Source organism: Xenopus laevis, chromosome 1L (assembly GCF_017654675.1).
Source record: "Xenopus laevis strain J_2021 chromosome 1L, Xenopus_laevis_v10.1, whole genome shotgun sequence".
NCBI classification, from domain to species: domain Eukaryota; kingdom Metazoa; phylum Chordata; class Amphibia; order Anura; family Pipidae; genus Xenopus; species Xenopus laevis.
In genome coordinates this window covers 231,046,979-231,064,953 of record NC_054371.1, presented here as the reverse complement: position 1 = coordinate 231,064,953, position 17,975 = coordinate 231,046,979, and the positions used below count along the sequence as shown (strand labels likewise).

At 44.7% G+C, this 17,975-nt stretch overlaps 1 protein-coding gene across 5 annotated transcripts in view; it reads right to left on the bottom strand.

The window, feature by feature from the left end:
• Window positions 1-1,768: 1,768 nt before the first annotated feature.
• Window positions 1,769-17,975, bottom strand: part of LOC108718970 (phospholipid-transporting ATPase ID) — a 45,851-nt gene continuing 29,644 nt past the window's right edge. For all 5 annotated transcript variants that reach the window (XM_018267530.2, XM_018267546.2, XM_018267524.2 and 2 more), the window contains 24 exons: window positions 16,593-16,691; window positions 16,358-16,419; window positions 14,946-15,018; window positions 13,974-14,044; window positions 13,645-13,727; window positions 12,899-13,057; window positions 12,519-12,607; window positions 12,041-12,237; window positions 11,473-11,681; window positions 11,350-11,393; window positions 11,048-11,213; window positions 10,577-10,765; window positions 9,065-9,180; window positions 8,611-8,775; window positions 7,905-8,016; window positions 7,443-7,548; window positions 7,001-7,154; window positions 6,438-6,621; window positions 5,997-6,220; window positions 5,728-5,811; window positions 5,300-5,545; window positions 4,875-5,013; window positions 4,330-4,460; window positions 1,769-4,113 (listed from right to left, as the gene is read on the bottom strand). In XM_018267530.2, coding sequence (XP_018123019.1) covers window positions 3,892-4,113; window positions 4,330-4,460; window positions 4,875-5,013; window positions 5,300-5,545; window positions 5,728-5,811; window positions 5,997-6,220; window positions 6,438-6,621; window positions 7,001-7,154; window positions 7,443-7,548; window positions 7,905-8,016; window positions 8,611-8,775; window positions 9,065-9,180; window positions 10,577-10,765; window positions 11,048-11,213; window positions 11,350-11,393; window positions 11,473-11,681; window positions 12,041-12,237; window positions 12,519-12,607; window positions 12,899-13,057; window positions 13,645-13,727; window positions 13,974-14,044; window positions 14,946-15,018; window positions 16,358-16,419; window positions 16,593-16,691 — 3,324 coding nt within the window. In that variant the 3' untranslated portion in view covers window positions 1,769-3,891. The remainder of the gene's footprint in view (window positions 4,114-4,329; window positions 4,461-4,874; window positions 5,014-5,299; window positions 5,546-5,727; window positions 5,812-5,996; window positions 6,221-6,437; window positions 6,622-7,000; window positions 7,155-7,442; window positions 7,549-7,904; window positions 8,017-8,610; window positions 8,776-9,064; window positions 9,181-10,576; window positions 10,766-11,047; window positions 11,214-11,349; window positions 11,394-11,472; window positions 11,682-12,040; window positions 12,238-12,518; window positions 12,608-12,898; window positions 13,058-13,644; window positions 13,728-13,973; window positions 14,045-14,945; window positions 15,019-16,357; window positions 16,420-16,592; window positions 16,692-17,975) is intronic.

The window sequence follows — 17,975 nt, the reverse complement described above, 5'->3', positions numbered from 1 at the left end:
GTGGATTCAATCCCTGGGGAACAATAAGTGGTAGTGGCCCTATTGCTGACGGACATGGTGAGTGGAGGGGCCCAATGTAGCAGACAGAAGCCAGAGCAACATTTAATTCTGTATATTGGAGTCACTGTTATTCATTTTATAGAGTCACAGCATCTCTAGGAACTACAATTCATACAATTTGCCACGCGTTCTCGGTTGCTAGGGTCACTGATCATAGAAACCAGTAGAAAGTTGAAGGGAGGCAGAAAACAAAGATCATTTCAGCCCCACCCAGACCCGTGTGAATGTTCCAGTGACTCGTGGCTACTGGGGCTTTGGCACAGGGAATGTTCTTTTACAAGAAAAGGAAAGTGAGAGGCTGGTGAGATACAATTGAGTGAATAGAGAAGGGGGTGGAGTCTCTCTTGTAAAAAGGTTTCGTATCACTTTCTCCCAGATCCATAACTATTAATCTGCTGCACAGAATCCATTAGCCCCCCCTAGAGCTGCATTAGCCATCTGTGAGCAGTGGAGCTTCTGATCTGTGCTGAGTTCTACTGGGGCCGACACACATCATTTATATTCAAATCCAATGCAGAGACAAGTGCAAGCCCTTTGCTTTCTGAAGCATCAGAGCTGGGGCCCTTGAGATACCCGGGGTTTTCTGATACACCCTGGGACTACCTGATACACCCTGGGACTACCTAATACACCCTGGGACTACCTGATATACTCTGGTGTTCTCTGGTGCACCCTTGGCTCTCTGATACACCCTGGGACTACCTAATACACCCTGGGACTACCTGATATACTCTGGTGTTCTCTGGTGCACCCTTGGCTCTCTGATACACCCTGGGACTACCTGATACACCCTGGGACTACCTGATATACCCTGGGACTACCCGGGGCTCTCTGGTGCACCCTGGGCTCTCTGATACACCCTGGGGCTCTCTGATACACCCTGGGACTACCTAATACACCCTGGGCTCTCTGATACACCCTGGGACTACCTAATACACCCTGGGCTCTCTGATACACCCTGGGGCTCTCTGATACACCCTGGGACTACCTAATACACCCTGGGCTCTCTGATACACCCTGGGGCTCTCTGATACACCCTGGGACTACCTAATACACCCTGTGACTCTCTGATACACCCTGGGACTACCCGATATACCCTGGGGCTCTCTGATACACCCTGGGACTACCTGATACACCCTGGGACTACCTGATACACCCTGGGGCATGTTTGCTCTGACGACCAGGAGAAAAAAACCCATACTGTATATTGCAAACTGGCTTCTTCCTTCCCCTTTAAGCTGCTCAATTGTGTGTGTTCATGGGCGACCCCTGGTGGTGATATTAGAAACTGCAGAGGACTGTACAACACACTGAATAGGCCAATCCCTGCCTCAAGGAAATATTGATTTCTCTTTCATTTTCACATTTCAGCAACTGTTCAGATGCCATTTGTACTTTCTGCTGCTCCATTTCCTCTACACTGGAGCTGCACATTTGCCCTGTACATAAGGGAAATAATATGGCAGCTCCCTCCCAAGTGACAATATCTGAATTTGTCCATTTTACCATTAAACCGGTCCATCCTCTTTATTCATTTTGCAGCACTTTTCCAATTGCACCTGAACAGGAGGCAAAATCATATACTGAGGGAGAGGGCGGGATCTGTACACACAGGACTATGTCCCACCCCCTTCCTACAGGTATTTCCTTATGAATAGACCAATCCATGACCCCCCTACAGTCGCCGTATCCATGGAACACACCGAGGTGACAAACTTTCATTTATTCATCAGTGGAAAATTATCACAATTTTATACATTCAGTATAAAAAAAAAACACATTTATAAAATTATTGCTTTTAACCCACAAAAATGTCTTTGGTCATTAGAAAGAAATATTTACCCTTTAAAATAGTGCTGGAATATTCTCATTCCACCAGCCCCAATTTAGCAGAGATTTTCTTTTCCCCTAAACCGCAACCCACTGGTGCAGTTGTCATTGTGGGCTTGGTGCAAGGACCTGATAGGCCGCAGATATTGTGTACATGGTACTTCAGCCTATCAAGTTGTTGCCCCGCCCCCCAACCTCAGTGTCATGGCTGCAGCCAGAGGTAAAAAAATCTTAATAAAACCTTTTCCCAAAGGGGTGTAATGCCGCACTCTATAGGCCCTCCTTAAAGGCAAATGTGACCCAGATCTGATATTACAATAAATGACAGACGTTTCCCTCATAACCCCGGGCAATATAATATAATATAAGGCCAATCTCTTTTGTGAGACCTGTGGTTGACTTGTACCCAGGCCCCGATTTCCCTTTGCTGCTCCCTTGGACCTCGTGATCCTCATGTCACCCCTGAAATCTTACCGCCCTAGGCCCGGGTCTGTTAATACCTATAGTAGGTACCCCCCAGAGAGCACATACTCCCCCACCCAATTCTGCTGTTATTCAAGTGTTCAGTCCCCGAAGTGTTAGAGTTCTGGGCCTGGTTAGGGAATATGATGACATATCCACATGCAATGGGCTTACCCCAAATCCAGGCCTCTAACAGCAAAATTTTTTAAAGGAGCTGTTCACCTTTAAGTTACATTTTATTATGTTATAGAATGGCTAATTCTAAGCTGCTTTTCAATTGGGCTTTATTTTTAAATAGTTTTTGAATTATTTTCCTTCTATTTCTGATTCTTTCCAGCTTTCAAACAAAGGCAGAGCGTTACTCATCTTTCTACACAGGCACTTTCCTATTCATATTCCAACCTCTCATTTTATCCAGTGCACGGTTGCTAGGGTAATTTGGACCCTAGCAACCAGATAGCTGCTGAAATTCCCGAACTGCAGAGCTGCTGAATTAAAAATAAACACGCAATAAAAAAAATGAAAACCACTGAAAAATCTCGCTCTCTACATCATGCCAAGGGTTAATTTAAAGGTGAACAACCCCCTTAATAAAACATAGTGTGAGGTCAGCCTGGTGAGTTTCGTTGCAGTCCCTCATAGTGTGGAGCTCACACTGTATGTTTAATAAAGGCAGGACTGGCCTGCTGGGCTACTGGCAAACACCCCGGTGGGCTCCTTCCTCTAAGCCAGGACATAACACATAGTTCTTGGGCCGAAGTCTCCAATGGAATCATTTTTGCCTTCATCCCACTCTCCCAAATAATTCTGCACCTCAGCTCCATGTCTCCCTTCATTGCTCCAACCCTGCACTTTCCCTAATCCCCCCGTCATTGTATTGTTGCTCCTGAGCTGAGAGTATCATTAATTACAGACACCGGAAAACCTAAATTACTGATACATTTCAGCTGTAGAACCCCTGTCCCTGTGCTTTAACACACACTGACACATACACTAACACACACTAGTACAAATAAGACAATCTGAGGGAAAATTTACATTTTTTTGTCCCTGAAATTCCCCTCATGCCCATTGGCTGTTGGTGGCCCCACAAGTGATGAATTCAGGCCAGTAAGTGGCCGGTGTTTCTACAGAATGGGCGGAGTAAAAACGAAGGTTGACTTGGCGATGAGATAACAGAATCGGGTTTTTTTAATGCGCTGCTGAGTAAGTCAGGAGGCAGCCATGTTGGATTCTGCCAGATGACAGATGTCTGACTGCCGCCAAGGTTTGTGTTTATCCCATAAAAAGAACAAAGCTGCTCTTGATTGAAGTGCACGGCAGCCCCTGTGATAGTGGCGTTTATCATTAGAGTATTAGAAAGGCACTTGTTATAATCCCAGAGAAGAGATCAATGTCCCAGTAAGAGGAAACATTGCGGTTGCAGAAAAGAAAGGCCACATGGTAGTGTAGAATGACGCACAAACTGTCCCGCAGCAAAATAACTGATTGGCTTTCCCAGGGGGCGGAGCTGCCATACTGGTCCCACGCCCGGACTCCTCACTTCCAGTTTGCTTGCCGGGCTCTTTCGTTGGGAGCAAATTTGCCCGTTTGATGGAATGGAATCTTGGGCCGAAAGTTTCTTCCTGAGGTAATGAGGTCTCCGTAACCTTGCTGGTGAGAGAAGGCGTAACCTGACCGACGCGAGCTTGTGCGCCGAAGCCGGGCCTTGGGTGGTGGAGGTGGTGGACGTTTCTTGGCCTCTCTGATTTTCTTCTGGAACTGGGGGAGAAGGATAATGAGGATTAACATTCCCAGGAAGCAGTGATAAGGTTAACAAACAATTACACTGGGAAAGAGAGTGGAGCTAATGCCTGGATAAGGGTGGAGCCTTCTTCCTGTGGGTGGGGCTGAGTTTTGACAGGCAGGAGACATTGTGTGTTGAACATTAGACTTGACACTTTTTAAAGGGGAACAAATCCACAAGAAATGACCTACCTTGTCACTGACACTTGGAAACAGCTCAGACCTCAGGAAGCGGAAGGCGACCACGGGCAGGACACAAAGCACCGTGGTCAGGAAAATAGCCAACCAAACGCCCGGCTGATTTAGCGTGTTACGTGCCGTCCCTGGAGAAATCCAGAACATATTAGCTGAGGTTAAAGAAAGACTCCCATCCCTCAACTTCCATCAGATACTTCCTACTTGGCTTCACATCCCTCAACTTCCCTCAGATACTTCCTACTTGGCTTCACATCCCTCAACTTCTATCAGATACTTCCTACTTGGCTTCACATCCCTCAACTTCCATCAGATACTTCCTACTTGGCTTCACATCCCTCAACTTCCATCAGATACTTCCTACTTGGCTTCACATCCCTCAACTTCCCTCAGATACTTCCTACTTGGCTTCACATCCCTCAAATACTTCCTACTTGGCTTCACATCCCTCAACTTCCCTCAGATACTTCCTACTTGGCTTCTACATTGTTCAATGGGTTGAGATTCCGTGTTCAGTGGTCCCTAAATCTGAACCAACTCACCTATGAATGGGAAGGAGCCGGTGAATATCAGGTACATCCCGTCACTGTACATGGTGAAGGTAATGGCAAAGTACACGGCCATACTACCCCAGATGAAGAACTGATTGACTGCTGTCCAATACGCGGTGTCCAACCCGATCTGGAAGAACAATAGGAAACTGAAGCTTAACCTCTATTATCTACCCTGAAACATGGCGACAAACAAAATGTCAACTTCTAGGGTCCCCAGCAGTGTTGGAAAATGATTTTCGGAGCAGCTATTGGATGTCCCTTGGTTTATTGTTTCTCCACTATAGGTTGGCCCACCTATGAACATTTTTATTCTCTGATGTTAATATTCTATGGTCTGACTGGCTACCGGTTGTCTGAGCCTTCTAAACATTCTCTTCTGATTGGATAAAGGTCACCTGAGCACAGTGGGCTACCTGAACAGAGACGACTAGCAGAAGGCAGGTCTGGGCCATCAGGGCAAATGACTGGTAGTCGGAAATGGCTCTCCCGTCCTCCCTGACAGATTCGTACATGGCCCCAAATGGTATGAAGAAGAGGACCAGGGAGCTGTATATCCCATGCAGAACGCACTTGATAAACTCCCTGATGTTGAAGTAGCGATTCATCTGTCCTGGCTCATACAATTCCGGGAACTCCAGGCTCCAGCGGTCGTTCACGTCCTGGGACATAAAGAGAGATCAGGACACAGGGAAAGTTCCATTGGTCCCAAAACATTCTTACTATATGGAATTTAGCTGCATTGGTGCCAGTTCAGTACTGCAGCCACAGACCACACGGAAGGAACATGGGGTGGTGGCACTGTGATATTTTGGATAAGTCCCTCATTTCTCCTAACCCTTACCTGGTCAAAGAGGCTCATTCCCAGCACAGGCAGCGAGGTGTACACCAGGTTGTACAGAGTAATGAACCACTCGTCATACACGGTCTGTGGGGAGAGAAGAAGCAGAACCTCATGATGGACTCTAGGTGGCAACACTGACCCACTGTAGGGACAGGACTGTTATATGGCAGTGAGAGACAGGGTAGTCTGGGGCCCTTCATATAATTTAGGATTACACTTCCCAGCATCTTCTCAGATGCCACTTCTCCTCCTCATCCACCGCCACTTACCTGGGCAGAGAAGCCGCAGAAGAAGCCGTACCAGAAATGGACCAGCGTGAAGGTGAAGTTCTTATAGAAGAAGTAACTCAAGAATCGACACATGCGGATGTACGACCAGCGCCCATGGACCAGAAGGAGTCGTTGCAGGTACCGGAACTGGGCAAAGGAGAAATCACTGGACAGTACAGCCTGCATGCCCTCCTGCCCGCTGATGCCAACTCCTATGTGTGCCGCTGGAAAGGAGAAGCAGGTGAGTTGTCCAGGTTATTGGTGTTGGTACCCGGGGCTATCAGTTCCCATTGTCTGCCAGTTCCATATGTGATGCAGATCTCAGCCACTTTTTGGAAGTGTGTAAAAATGGCGGCATATATGATGGGCTATTACTTTCCTATAACCAATGTCCTCCCTTAAATCCCTTTCCCAGCTCAGTGCACCGCCCTCGAAACTTACTTTTGATCATGCTCACATCATTAGCTCCATCCCCAATGGCCAACGTTACTGCCTTCTTGTACTTCTTCACCAGCTGGACCACCTGAGCCTTCTGGAGGGGGGTGACCCGGCAGCAGATCACAGCGTTACACATACAGGCCGTTCTAAGCAGCTCGATTTCCAGGCTCTCTTCCAGGGCGAAGGCCTGTGGGTCATGAAGAGACCATTGAGATTAAAGACAGGCCATTTCTAACATGCAGCTTACAACATCCCCCACTGAAGTACCTGCATGCATTTATTTATGCAACTGCTGGTTGGGAAACATTGCTACAGTAACATTATTTCCCAAAATACAGGGCCACTGCTCCAGCCAGATATGCACATTTGTGCACAGTTGGCCACAAGTTGCTCCTACTTGAAAAGGGGAAGAACATGGGCATCACCTTGTCGTTCAGCTTGTGATGCACCTTCTGTTTGTAAAGGAGCCCTATCATCTGCTAACAGCCTTTAGGATTATCAGCTCATGATCCCATGCACCTAATGTGTTACAAGTGAGGTCTGACCAATGACTCCCAGGGACATACCAGACTGTGTCCGTTGATGAGGATCCCAAATCTGTCGTTCCCCGTCAGCTCATCATCGGGAATGATTTTGGATTTTTTAGACTTTTTTTGAAGATGAACATTTACTTCATTGCTCTCTGAAAAACTCTCAGGGTTCATCTTCATCCTCGCAGACCTGAAAGGCAAAGGTGAGTAAATACAATCAGACTGTACCGGCACCTCCTACTGCTTGGGAGCGGTAAATGGCAGGTTCTTTTCCTTAGAAATCTAGGGTTTGGTCTATGGTTGGCTTCTGCTCTACTTGAAACATTCTCCATTGCAAGGTCCATAGATGGCTTCATGTGTATCAACTGCTAGCTGGAAGAGATGGGTTGAACCTGATTGACTTTTTAAACCTCAGTTACTTTGGTATATGCATCAGAACCATGTTCCTGGACCCTTGTTGAGCCTCCTGGATCTGTACCTGAGCTCCTCCAGGACCTCCTCTGGACTGCAGCCCTTAATGACAAACACCTCTTTCATCTCGTCCTGCAGCATGTTACACGCATAGCCAATGTTCTCCGCAGTCTCTACAGGAAGGAACATCCATGGGTTAGAGGACAGTTGGTTCCTGTGTGTTACCAATATTCCTTCCAAAGCCCAGGCAGAGGGTGGGGATGACAGGTGACTGAACACAGAATTCCAAGCACTTATACCCCTATATATACTGTAGTACATAGACCTTAATGTCACAGCTACTGTGAACTATAATTCTCTGCATCCTAAACAAGCATCTGTCAAAGATATTGACCTTCTAACTATTTTATTCTGTTATCCCTGTTTAAACATGCATACAGTACAATATGGCAGCCCCAACCTATATGTATAAATATATACAGAGAAACAATGTTGCGTGCATAAAATCAGAAAATACATAATAATTCACCTTGTTTGTCCCCAGTGAGCACCCATATCTTAATGTTGGCCTTGCTTAGTGTCTCTATGGTCTGGGGGACTCCATCTTGCAGTTTATCTTCTATGGCAGAGGCTCCGAGCAGCTTCACAGAAACAAGAGAAAGTTTTATTTGGTTGCTAAATTCATAAGGCAACAGAGTTCAACTACAGACATTCCCAGTGCTCTGCTTTATAATAATAGGGAAGCACTATGGAAGCCACTTAAGGTTCTAGATAATTGACAGTTCATGTTTGATTTTGTTTTGTACAGAGGGAAAACACTGGCACTAGGCAGCTATGTAAAGAATACAGTCCAATGGTCATGTGATTCTTGTCATTTTGTGGGACAGTTATCAGTTCCTATAAATACAAGAGGGAGCCAAGGAATATTTATGGATATAGATAAAAACCAGAAACACAGCAGAGATATATGGACTATAAAACCACCAAAGACTGTACAGTGTGAACAGTAGACAGGTGTAAACCCAAGAGCCCATTCCATACACCAACCTTCAGGTCTGCCTTGATCTCTGCAAAAACTAAGATCCTGCTACACATCAACTTTCAACTTCTTCTTAATCCTATGCACCAAGATCCCTTCCCATGCACCAACACTGAGATCCACCTTAATCTATTCCTTCACACTAACTTTTAAGTCTTTCTCCATCTGGCCAACATTCAAGATCCCAAGCACTAACCTTCAGGTCCTTTTCAATCTCTTCATACAGTTTAGCCAGTTTCTCCTCACGGTCCTCAAGAGATGTGCTGGCTTCATGGTGTCGCTGCTTCCAGTCCTGAAAGTAGACTGGGTCTAGTTCCTTATAGGCCAGGACTAGTGTACGTAGACCTTCACCGGCAAATTCCTACACACAGACAGAAGAGCAAACAATCAGTTAGCAGGGCTGAGTATAAATATATATCTGGGCAGGGAATACAAGACTAACTGCCCATTCTTCATTCTGGTATTTAAGTACTGGCCTGACTGCTGAAGGCAGAGAGCCTAGAATTTAGGAAGCAATGTAAATTGGGATAGCTGCAGGAAATAAAAGTAAAAAGAAGTTAAAAATGCCTTAATCTACATTATCCTAAATTAAAGGAGAACTACCTATATTTATACAATACATCCATAAGTGTCAGAGCCATGGGACGTACATTTAGGTGCTCGGTGGTGGTCTCCTTTAGGTCCTCACTGGACTGATCAAGGAGCTCGTAGACTATGGTATCAGCCCCCTTACAGTAAAGGGTCAGGCGTCCATCAGGGCTTTTCACTGTAAGAAGAAGCTGAATTCAGAAACAGACAAACACCAATATGACATGTAGCGTAGTGATTACACTACAGTGGCCAATACATGTTTACAATGGCCAAAGAGTATGACATGCCCAACATCATATTCCCAAACCAAGGGGATTAGTATGAAGGTGTCTCTCCCTTTGCTGCTAGAACATCCTCTAGTCTTCTGAGAAGATTCCCATTAATGCTGGAACATTGTTGCTGGGCTTGGCTTCCATTTAGCTACAAGAGCATCATTGAGGTGGGGCCTGTCCCTCAGTCTTAGTTCCAATTCATTGCACAAGTGCTCACTTGGTTTTACAATAGAGAACAGCCAAGGAGCTGGACATTCTAAGAATAAGAATTCTAAACCTGGGTGTCCATTTCCCATAAGTTGGGAAGCGTGAAGGACCTTGGTTTTATTCCAAGTAGACTTACTCATCACAAAAGCAGTGGATGAATGAGCCCTTAACTTATCTCCTCCAAACTACTGTTTATGTTAAGTCTGGAGACTATTGGGACATCACTATCTAGAGCAGTGACTGATTTCGAGGCAGGAAATACCTCCTTAAGCAGCAGAGATTATTTCAACCCTGCAGATTCTTCCAGGTTGCCTGTATTCATGATTGTATCTGAACTGTTCCTGTGTTTACCCAAAATATTTCCATGACTAAAAAATAAAAAAAGCAAAGAAAGACCTCAAATTGGTCAGAGGCACGAGGCTTCTTTCCATGAGTAGACTAAAGCTAGCCATATGCAGGCCAATAAGGGCTTCCAGCTGAGCCACTCCAGACCAAGTAGGCATCTTAATGGTTGTAAAATAATGACCTGATATCTAATTCAGGTTTGAAATGTCCATTGAGTGTGGACCAAATCACCACCTGTGAGACCAAATGAGGAAAAATTACTCCAAAGTCAATATTACCAAAAAATGCTTATGCTACATATGAAAATTGCTTTGTCCAAAAGATATATTTAGTCCACCAGCTTGTCAACAGAGGTCACTTATGCATTTGAATTGTTTACGAGATTCCCTCTATCAGAGAATTTATGGCGGTTCCCCTCCAGAGATTAATAAACTACTATGCAGATCTCTCTTGTCTTTAAGGACAACAGGAATGCAATTAAAGGTGTAGACCATGGCCCAGGATATACAGTGTGAGTTACATGTCACAGATACTGAGGGAACATTTTTGTTGGAGAGACAGAAAGTACAGAGAGAAAAGCTGGTGTAAGTGGTGTGAGTGTTGTGTGTGGTGAGATGGATGTTTGTTGTTAAGCAGAAGATACACAACATGCAGAGCAGAAGTGGTTTTGGTTGATGCAGTAGAGTGCAGGGCAGGTTGAGATTTAGGGGAAAGAGAGGATTTTCCTTTGCCCAGCTGGATTCTCACCAATCACAGACATTCTCTTGCGGTCGTTGTTAAAGTCGAGGATGGCCTGCAGCTCATACACTTTGGTCTCTCCCATCTCCACCGCTGTGATAGTCTCTGGGGTACGGGTGCGAAACACAAATCCGAAATTCCTGGCGGCTGTAACCAACGCTCCTTCATCTGGAGATTGAGCCTGATATACCAACTCACCTGGGGGGAAAAGCAGTAGTTAGGGGAAGGAACCACTAGAGTTATTGGATCCACCATCACTGCAGAGCTCCTACTTATTGCCTGAGGGCTTTGGGTTATTAAAAATAGTACTAGGACCTGAGTAGAATTATTATCCACCCTGTAGGGACTCAAAACTGTAGGTAGGTCCTTTCCATACTGGACATCTTTAGGACAATAGAAAGTTGACTGCGATAGCCTGATTTATTTTAGCAATCCCCTAGCCCTTGTATAACTTGCCCTTTTCATGCACCCCCCACTCACCGGGTTTCTTTTCCTCTGACATTGCCGTGTGGCATAAGGCAAGCAGGCGGAAGAACTCGTGCGTTGCGGTCTCTCCCAATTTCACGGATTCCACCAAACGATGATCATGGAATGCAAACTTAGGGTCTGCCAGTGGGTTGAAAGAAAAATCCACCTTCTCTGTGTGCTGAAAATAAAAACCCCGCTTGTTAAACTAAAACCTCTTTCTCCTTTATTTTTAATTTTGAACTTCAATTTCATGATAATATTATTAGACCAAACAATCAAAATGCCACATCCCACCATTTATAGAGAGAACCCACCTCATTAACCTCCAGTCTGTTTCCTGCATAGTCAAATACATCTCCTGAAAGAGACAACACCCGCTGTCAGTTTACCATGTTCTTGCAAAGGATAGCGCCCCCTAGCCGTGTCCTGGTACATACCGTATGAGTTGCCATTGATGGAGCACTTGTTGAAAGTCATGATGTTCTGGGTGAGAGTGCCAGTCTTATCTGAAAAGATGTACTTGATCTGGCCAAGTTCCTCATTGAGGGTGGTGGTACGAGCCTCGGCCGGGGTGTCCTTTTTAGGGTAGTACATTTTACGGTCCCAGTTGATGTAGTAGCTGTTGCCCAGTCGTATGATCTCAACGCTGAAAGGTCATAAAAGGGAGGACAGCAGAAGGCAAAAAAATTAGAAAAACTTTAAGGAATTTAGCCATTTAACATGTTTTTAAAAGTAGATGTCTATAAGATACCCCTGCAATAATGTTATCACTATTGTCCACCCAAATTGTAGGCCAACTTGTCCTGATCCAATTGTGTGACAAATGATCTGATCCCATAGGGCCTATTGCAAACAGGCTGGGTCCAAACCCAATAGGATTTTACAACTTTCATGCTTGGAATCTGACTAAGCCCAAGTGTTTGATTGAGGAGGTAGTTGTGTTGGCCCCACACACAGGCAGGTGGGTTCTTTTGAAGATAAACAAAGTCCCATACATTCCATTACCTGACATAAAGAGAGATTGGCACCACAGTGTTCAGTATGATGACATAGGACCAGAACATCAGAAAACCGGAGAAGGCTGCGTTGGTCACACCTTCAGGCCATGGGAGGTAGACCTGGAAGTAGTAGCCTTGATTTGACTCCCAAATGCCATTTCCTATGGCCAAAATGATGCACATGACAGCCAGGAACACAAATATCTGGGCACAGGAAACACAGAAGAAATGGTGTTACAATAATAATAAGAGTAGATATCGAGGGATTGGTGATCTGGATGATATCTGTCCAATTCTTCTCATACAAATGATCAAAACTGGTTAAATGTTTAGAATTCTGAAGTGTTCTCTATAGTCCGGGTCCCTGGGAACAAGCCATTTCAATTTCAGGGAGGCCATTCTTGTTTCAAATCCATCACTAGATATGACATATCATAATCATCCCACCCTGTAGTGATGTCCTACCAGTGAATCGTGGTACTCACCCACAGAACCAGGATATTCATGAGCCGATCTATGCTGGTCCGTTTCAGGGTGGTTCTGCCACTGTTCTGCATGAGTTTGGTGTCAGGGCCTGGTTTAAAATTCACAGGATGGGTCATGTAAGCAAGAGGTCCAGGCACTTTCCAAATACCATTCCCCACTATTGATCCCCCTCTTGATCATACTAAAGCACCACTAAATGATTTGCATCATAAATCCCACAAACCCACTTTTCTGTAGCAGTGAATATCATCATGCCGAGGCTCAACTAAATAGATTTGCTCCCAGAAATCCCACAAAGCCCCTGATTTCACCCCCTCTCCTGGAACCTGGGCATATCCCCATGCAAAAGTGACACTTTATTAACCGTTCCCCTCCTGACCTGCGAATACCACCATGCCAAAGCACCAGTCTGTGTTCCTTAGAGTGCAGCCTCGCAGCAGGATCTTCCCATTGTCCAGCGAGTATTTCTCCTCTTGGTACGTCAGGGTCCCAGTAAAGGTGTCCAGCTTGTTATTTGGAGCCTCACAGACAACTTCCCCTATAGGCACAAGAGTGAGGAAATCATATAATTGTATAATTGAATATATGTCAGTGTCTGAGCCCTTGAGCCACCAGGAATGGGTTATCCCACCAGCTGCCCAGACTCCTGTATTCTATTAACAGAAATGATTTTCTCCAAACCTACTCTCTAAATCCAAAACAAGATTCCACGATTCTGTACCTCTCTAATCCTGGCCAATCTCATCTTCCATATTAATAATAATAGATCCTCTTCAGACCAGCCCTAATGTCTACTGAGCTGTTTCACTGTCTTCCACCAACTACTTCTGGTCTCTTCTAAGTTCTTAATTGTGTTTTCACCAATGGATAATTGCCCACTGTCTCTAAACCAGTTGTCATGAATTCTGTGCTACGTCCATGAAGGATGGTGGGGTATACAAATCTATAGGCACATGGTGGCTCCATGCATACAGCCCATGGATCCCCTTAAGACTTTATTCCCATGGTTACCCTAGGGTTAGTAAATTAAAGCAGTGAGCTCCACCATCAGCAAGTTCTGAAGGGCTGAATGTTGGACGCCCCATCAATAGTGGGACAGGGAATGAAATGAAGAGATAAATTTACCATCAAACCGTGAGAGCTGCTCCAGGTTTTCTCCAAGGTCCCCGGTCACAGTCAGCGACTGCTTCACTTTGAGGTTGGTTTCCCTGAAAGAAGAGGTATCTATATACAAATATGTGTGGTGGATACTGTACCCACTGAATATATATATATATATGTTACTACTGTGGGTGAGGGCATGCAGGGGGCAGAGGGTACATGAGGGGCAGGGATTGAATTAAAGAGACAGCTGTGAGGACACAGAGGAAGGAGTGTGAGATACTCAGAGGGGCAAGAGAGGGAAGAGATAGGGTAACGGAGGTCTTTATATACAGGCAAAACATGTGACTTACCCATCCAGCTCTGCCGTCTCTATGTAGATCAGCCCATTGGGTTCACTGCTGGACAGAAGCAGCAGATCTGCCTAAATACAAGAGAGCCATGAAACACCAGAAGAAATGGGCAATGGAGAGTCGCCTTCTACTTCTACTTCCCATTAACTAAAGTAGTGCTGCCCAACTGGCGGAAATGAAAGTCTGTCTGCCGACCTTGCCCTATACTCCCTGTGTGTAACATACTCTTGTCTGTGGGATGTGAGTCTGGTGGGGGTTTGTAAGCATTTGGACATACTTGTTAGGGGGTCCCCAAGGCAATTAAACATGTGCTGGGGGTGCTGTGTTATCCGTAGGGGAGGAGGAGACATATGGATTTAAGGGTAAATAACTTTTTTCACATATGAGTGATGAGTAATATCCCTGCAGTGAGCACCAACCAATTGGTTATTTGGTGTGTTACCTCAATTAATGTGGGTAACATGGGTGTGGTTTAAAGGAAAAAAATTGGGAGTGGTCAACACTGGCTTCCATTATCGGCCCCCCCACCACGTAGGCCAGAAAAATTCCAGCCCTCAGTACCACAGAAGTTGGACGGCACTGACCTAAGGGAATGTTGGCCATTGCTCATATTATATTGAGTTAACTGATTAAGCAAAATACTCACAAGGTGCCCAGATTGTAATCTCCAGAGACTCCAGCCTATGTCACTACTAATCCCAGTTACCCTGTCCCACCCAGAGAAGAAGACTTTCACCAGGGCCCCAAGGAACTGAATGGGGAAATAATAACTGATTGGGCAGAGGAAATAACAGGAGGGACTCAGGATTTTCATACAAACCTGTATAATTATAAACCTCCAATCACTACAGTTACCTGACATGAGACTCCTCCCCTATGGCAGTTCCCAGCCAATTAAATTAAAAGAGAAGGTTCCCTATGGAGCTCCCCAGGGCTTCATTATGCACCTCTCTGACTTGGACACAAACTCACCGTGACAAAGTTGTTATTCTCCAGCTTTATGATGTCTCCCACTTGGATGTTCATCCATTTTTCATTCGTAAACCTACGGGGAGCAGGAACATGTGAGAGTGACATATTGTGCCCAAAAATGGTGCAACCAACCTGCAATGCCCTCTGACATACAGTAACTGGCAGTTGGCACCAAACACTTTGTGTTGCTCAATAAATGATGAGGTGAAAGGGCTGTGGGTCTCCAGGCCCAAACTACTTGCACCTACTGAATCACAATAAGTGGGTACACGAGGGGGATGCCCAAATGTTACCAATGTGACACCCTTTCCGCATAACCCAAGAGCCCCATAGTTAATGAATACAATATCCCAAGCCCCACCCCTTTTTTTGACCATGGGAAAGAAAACAGCCCAAGAGCAGGAAGTAGAGAGAATGAGAATTTATCTACAGGGGAGGTAATGTTATATGGTTACTGTAAATGAAGCTGCTAAGTGATTCTTGTACAGGTATGGGACCTGTTATCCAGAAAGCTCAGGGATAAGAGATCTTTCCGTAATTTGGATCTTCATACCTTAAAGGAGCGGTTCACCTTTACGTTAACCTTTAGTATGTAATAGAATGGCTCATTAGCAACTTTTCAACTGGTCTTCATTTTATCATAGTGTTTGGATGATTTGCCTTCTTCTTCTGACTCTTTCCAGCTTTCAAATGGGGGTCACTGACCCCATTTAAAAAACAAATGCTCTGAAAGGCTACAAATGTATTGTTATTTTTTATTCCTCATTTTTCTATTCAGGCCTCTCCTATTCATATTCCCGTCTCTTATTCACATCAGTGCATGGTTGCCGGGGTACATTGGACCCTAGCAACCAGATGGCTGAAATTACAACCTGGAGAGCTGCTGAATAAAAAGCTAAATGACTCAAATATCACAAATAATAAAAAAAATTTAAACTGATTGCAAATTTCCTCAGCATATCACTCTCTACATCATACTAACAGTTAATTTAAAGTAAACAACCCCTTTAAGTCTGCTAAAAATCATATAAACATGAAATAAAACCAATAGGCTGGTTTTGCTTCCAATAAGGATTAATTATATCTTAGTTGGGATCAAGTACAAGCGACTGTTTTAATATTACTAATTAATATTAGAAATCATTTTCTAAAATGTGTATTATTTGGATAAATGGAGTCTATGGGAGACGGGCTTTCTGTAATTTGGAGCTTTCTGGATAAAAGGTTTTCCAAATAACAGATCCCAGGCCTGTACCTACTTTCTTCCTGCCTGACACTGCTAATTTCTTCTTATAGAGTTTCCCCTTTACTCTCTGAGATACCAATATACTGTATGAAGCTACATAACATTTCCAACACTGCAGCAAAGCGAGACCAAGTTCAGCTGAATACATGAACATTTAACCACTTACTTCCCGTTGCTGAGCACCTGCACCGTTCGGTTGTTGACCTGATTGTCACTTTTGTGCCGATACTGAAATGAGAGGGAGAAGGGGTTCATAATTAGGGGTCACAGAGATTTACAGAAAATGCATTGAATACGGCTTTGCCCCCACTGAACCCTCTCACTGGGGCACCAGGATACCGGGCGAGTTCTATCATAAATAACATGACATGATGGAGCTGGGCTGCTGAGCTGACACTTACAAAGTCGTCCGTAGCATCTTTCACAGCGGATACGGCCAATACCAGCACCAGGGGCACAACTGTAGTGAACCAGGACAGGGAGGAGACCTGGGGGATGAGCTGTGGGGAGAAGAGACAAATTAGGTGCCACCTGAATAAAAAATAACCATATTCAAATATACAAAACCCAACAATAAATAAATACAAACCCACTGATTGGCTACGCTGGGTTATTAGACTAGTAGCAAGTTTGCACCTTGTATTACATGAATCACCTTGTATCTACCAGTTACACAAATGACTGGCAAATTGTTATTTTATCAGGTAACACCATTTGTAGGGCTCACTCGCCTGATAAACACACAATGCCAGGGCCCTCCTGGTCACTTTCTTTTACTTCCATTTATATAGAAAACCTTTTACTCACTATAATTAGTCAGTTCTATTGCCCAACAATTTCTCCTCTTCCTGTCACTGTCCAACAGCAAAATAAACTTCCTCCTTTACTGTGATAAACTGTATAGCGTGTACTCTTACATAATGGAATGTCTGTACCCTGCTACTATCAGTACTGCCGTGTTATACTACTGCTTTTACTGTATGTGGGCTAGCAGATACTCATATTAGCAAAAGATGGTGCCTGTACTATACTACTACAGTGGGATAATAGTCTCTGGGAAGGGAGTGTGACTGTGGGATAGCAGGTATAGTAGGGAGAGATGGTGTCTATAGTAACACTGGATAATGGACTCTGGGAAGGGAGTGTGACTGTGGGATAGCAGGTATAGTAGGGAGAGATGGTGTCTATAGTAACACTGGATAATGGACTCTGGGAAGGGAGTGTGACTGTGGGATAGCAGGTATAGTAGGGAGAGATGGTGTCTATAGTAACAGTGGATAATAGTCTCTGGGAAGGGAGTGTGACTGTGGGATAGCAGGTATAGTAGGGAGAGATGGTGTCTATAGTAACAGTGGATAATAGTCTCTGGGAAGGGAGTGTGACTGTGGGATAGCAGGTATAGTAGGGAGAGATGGTGTCTATAGTAACACTGGATAATGGACTCTGGGAAGGGAGTGTGACTGTGGGATAGCAGGTATAGTAGGGAGAGATGGTGTCTATAGTAACAGTGGATAATAGTCTCTGGGAAGGGAGTGTGACTGTGGGATAGCAGGTATAGTAGGGAGAGATGGTGTCTATAGTAACACTGGATAATGGACTCTGGGAAGGGAGTGTGACTGTGGGATAGCAGGTATAGTAGGGAGAGATGGTGTCTATAGTAACAGTGGATAATAGTCTCTGGGAAGGGAGTGTGACTGTGGGATAGCAGGTATAGTAAGCTACATGGGGATATGGGAGCTGTAAAACAACTATTGCTAAAATGTTGGACAATTCTATTTTATATG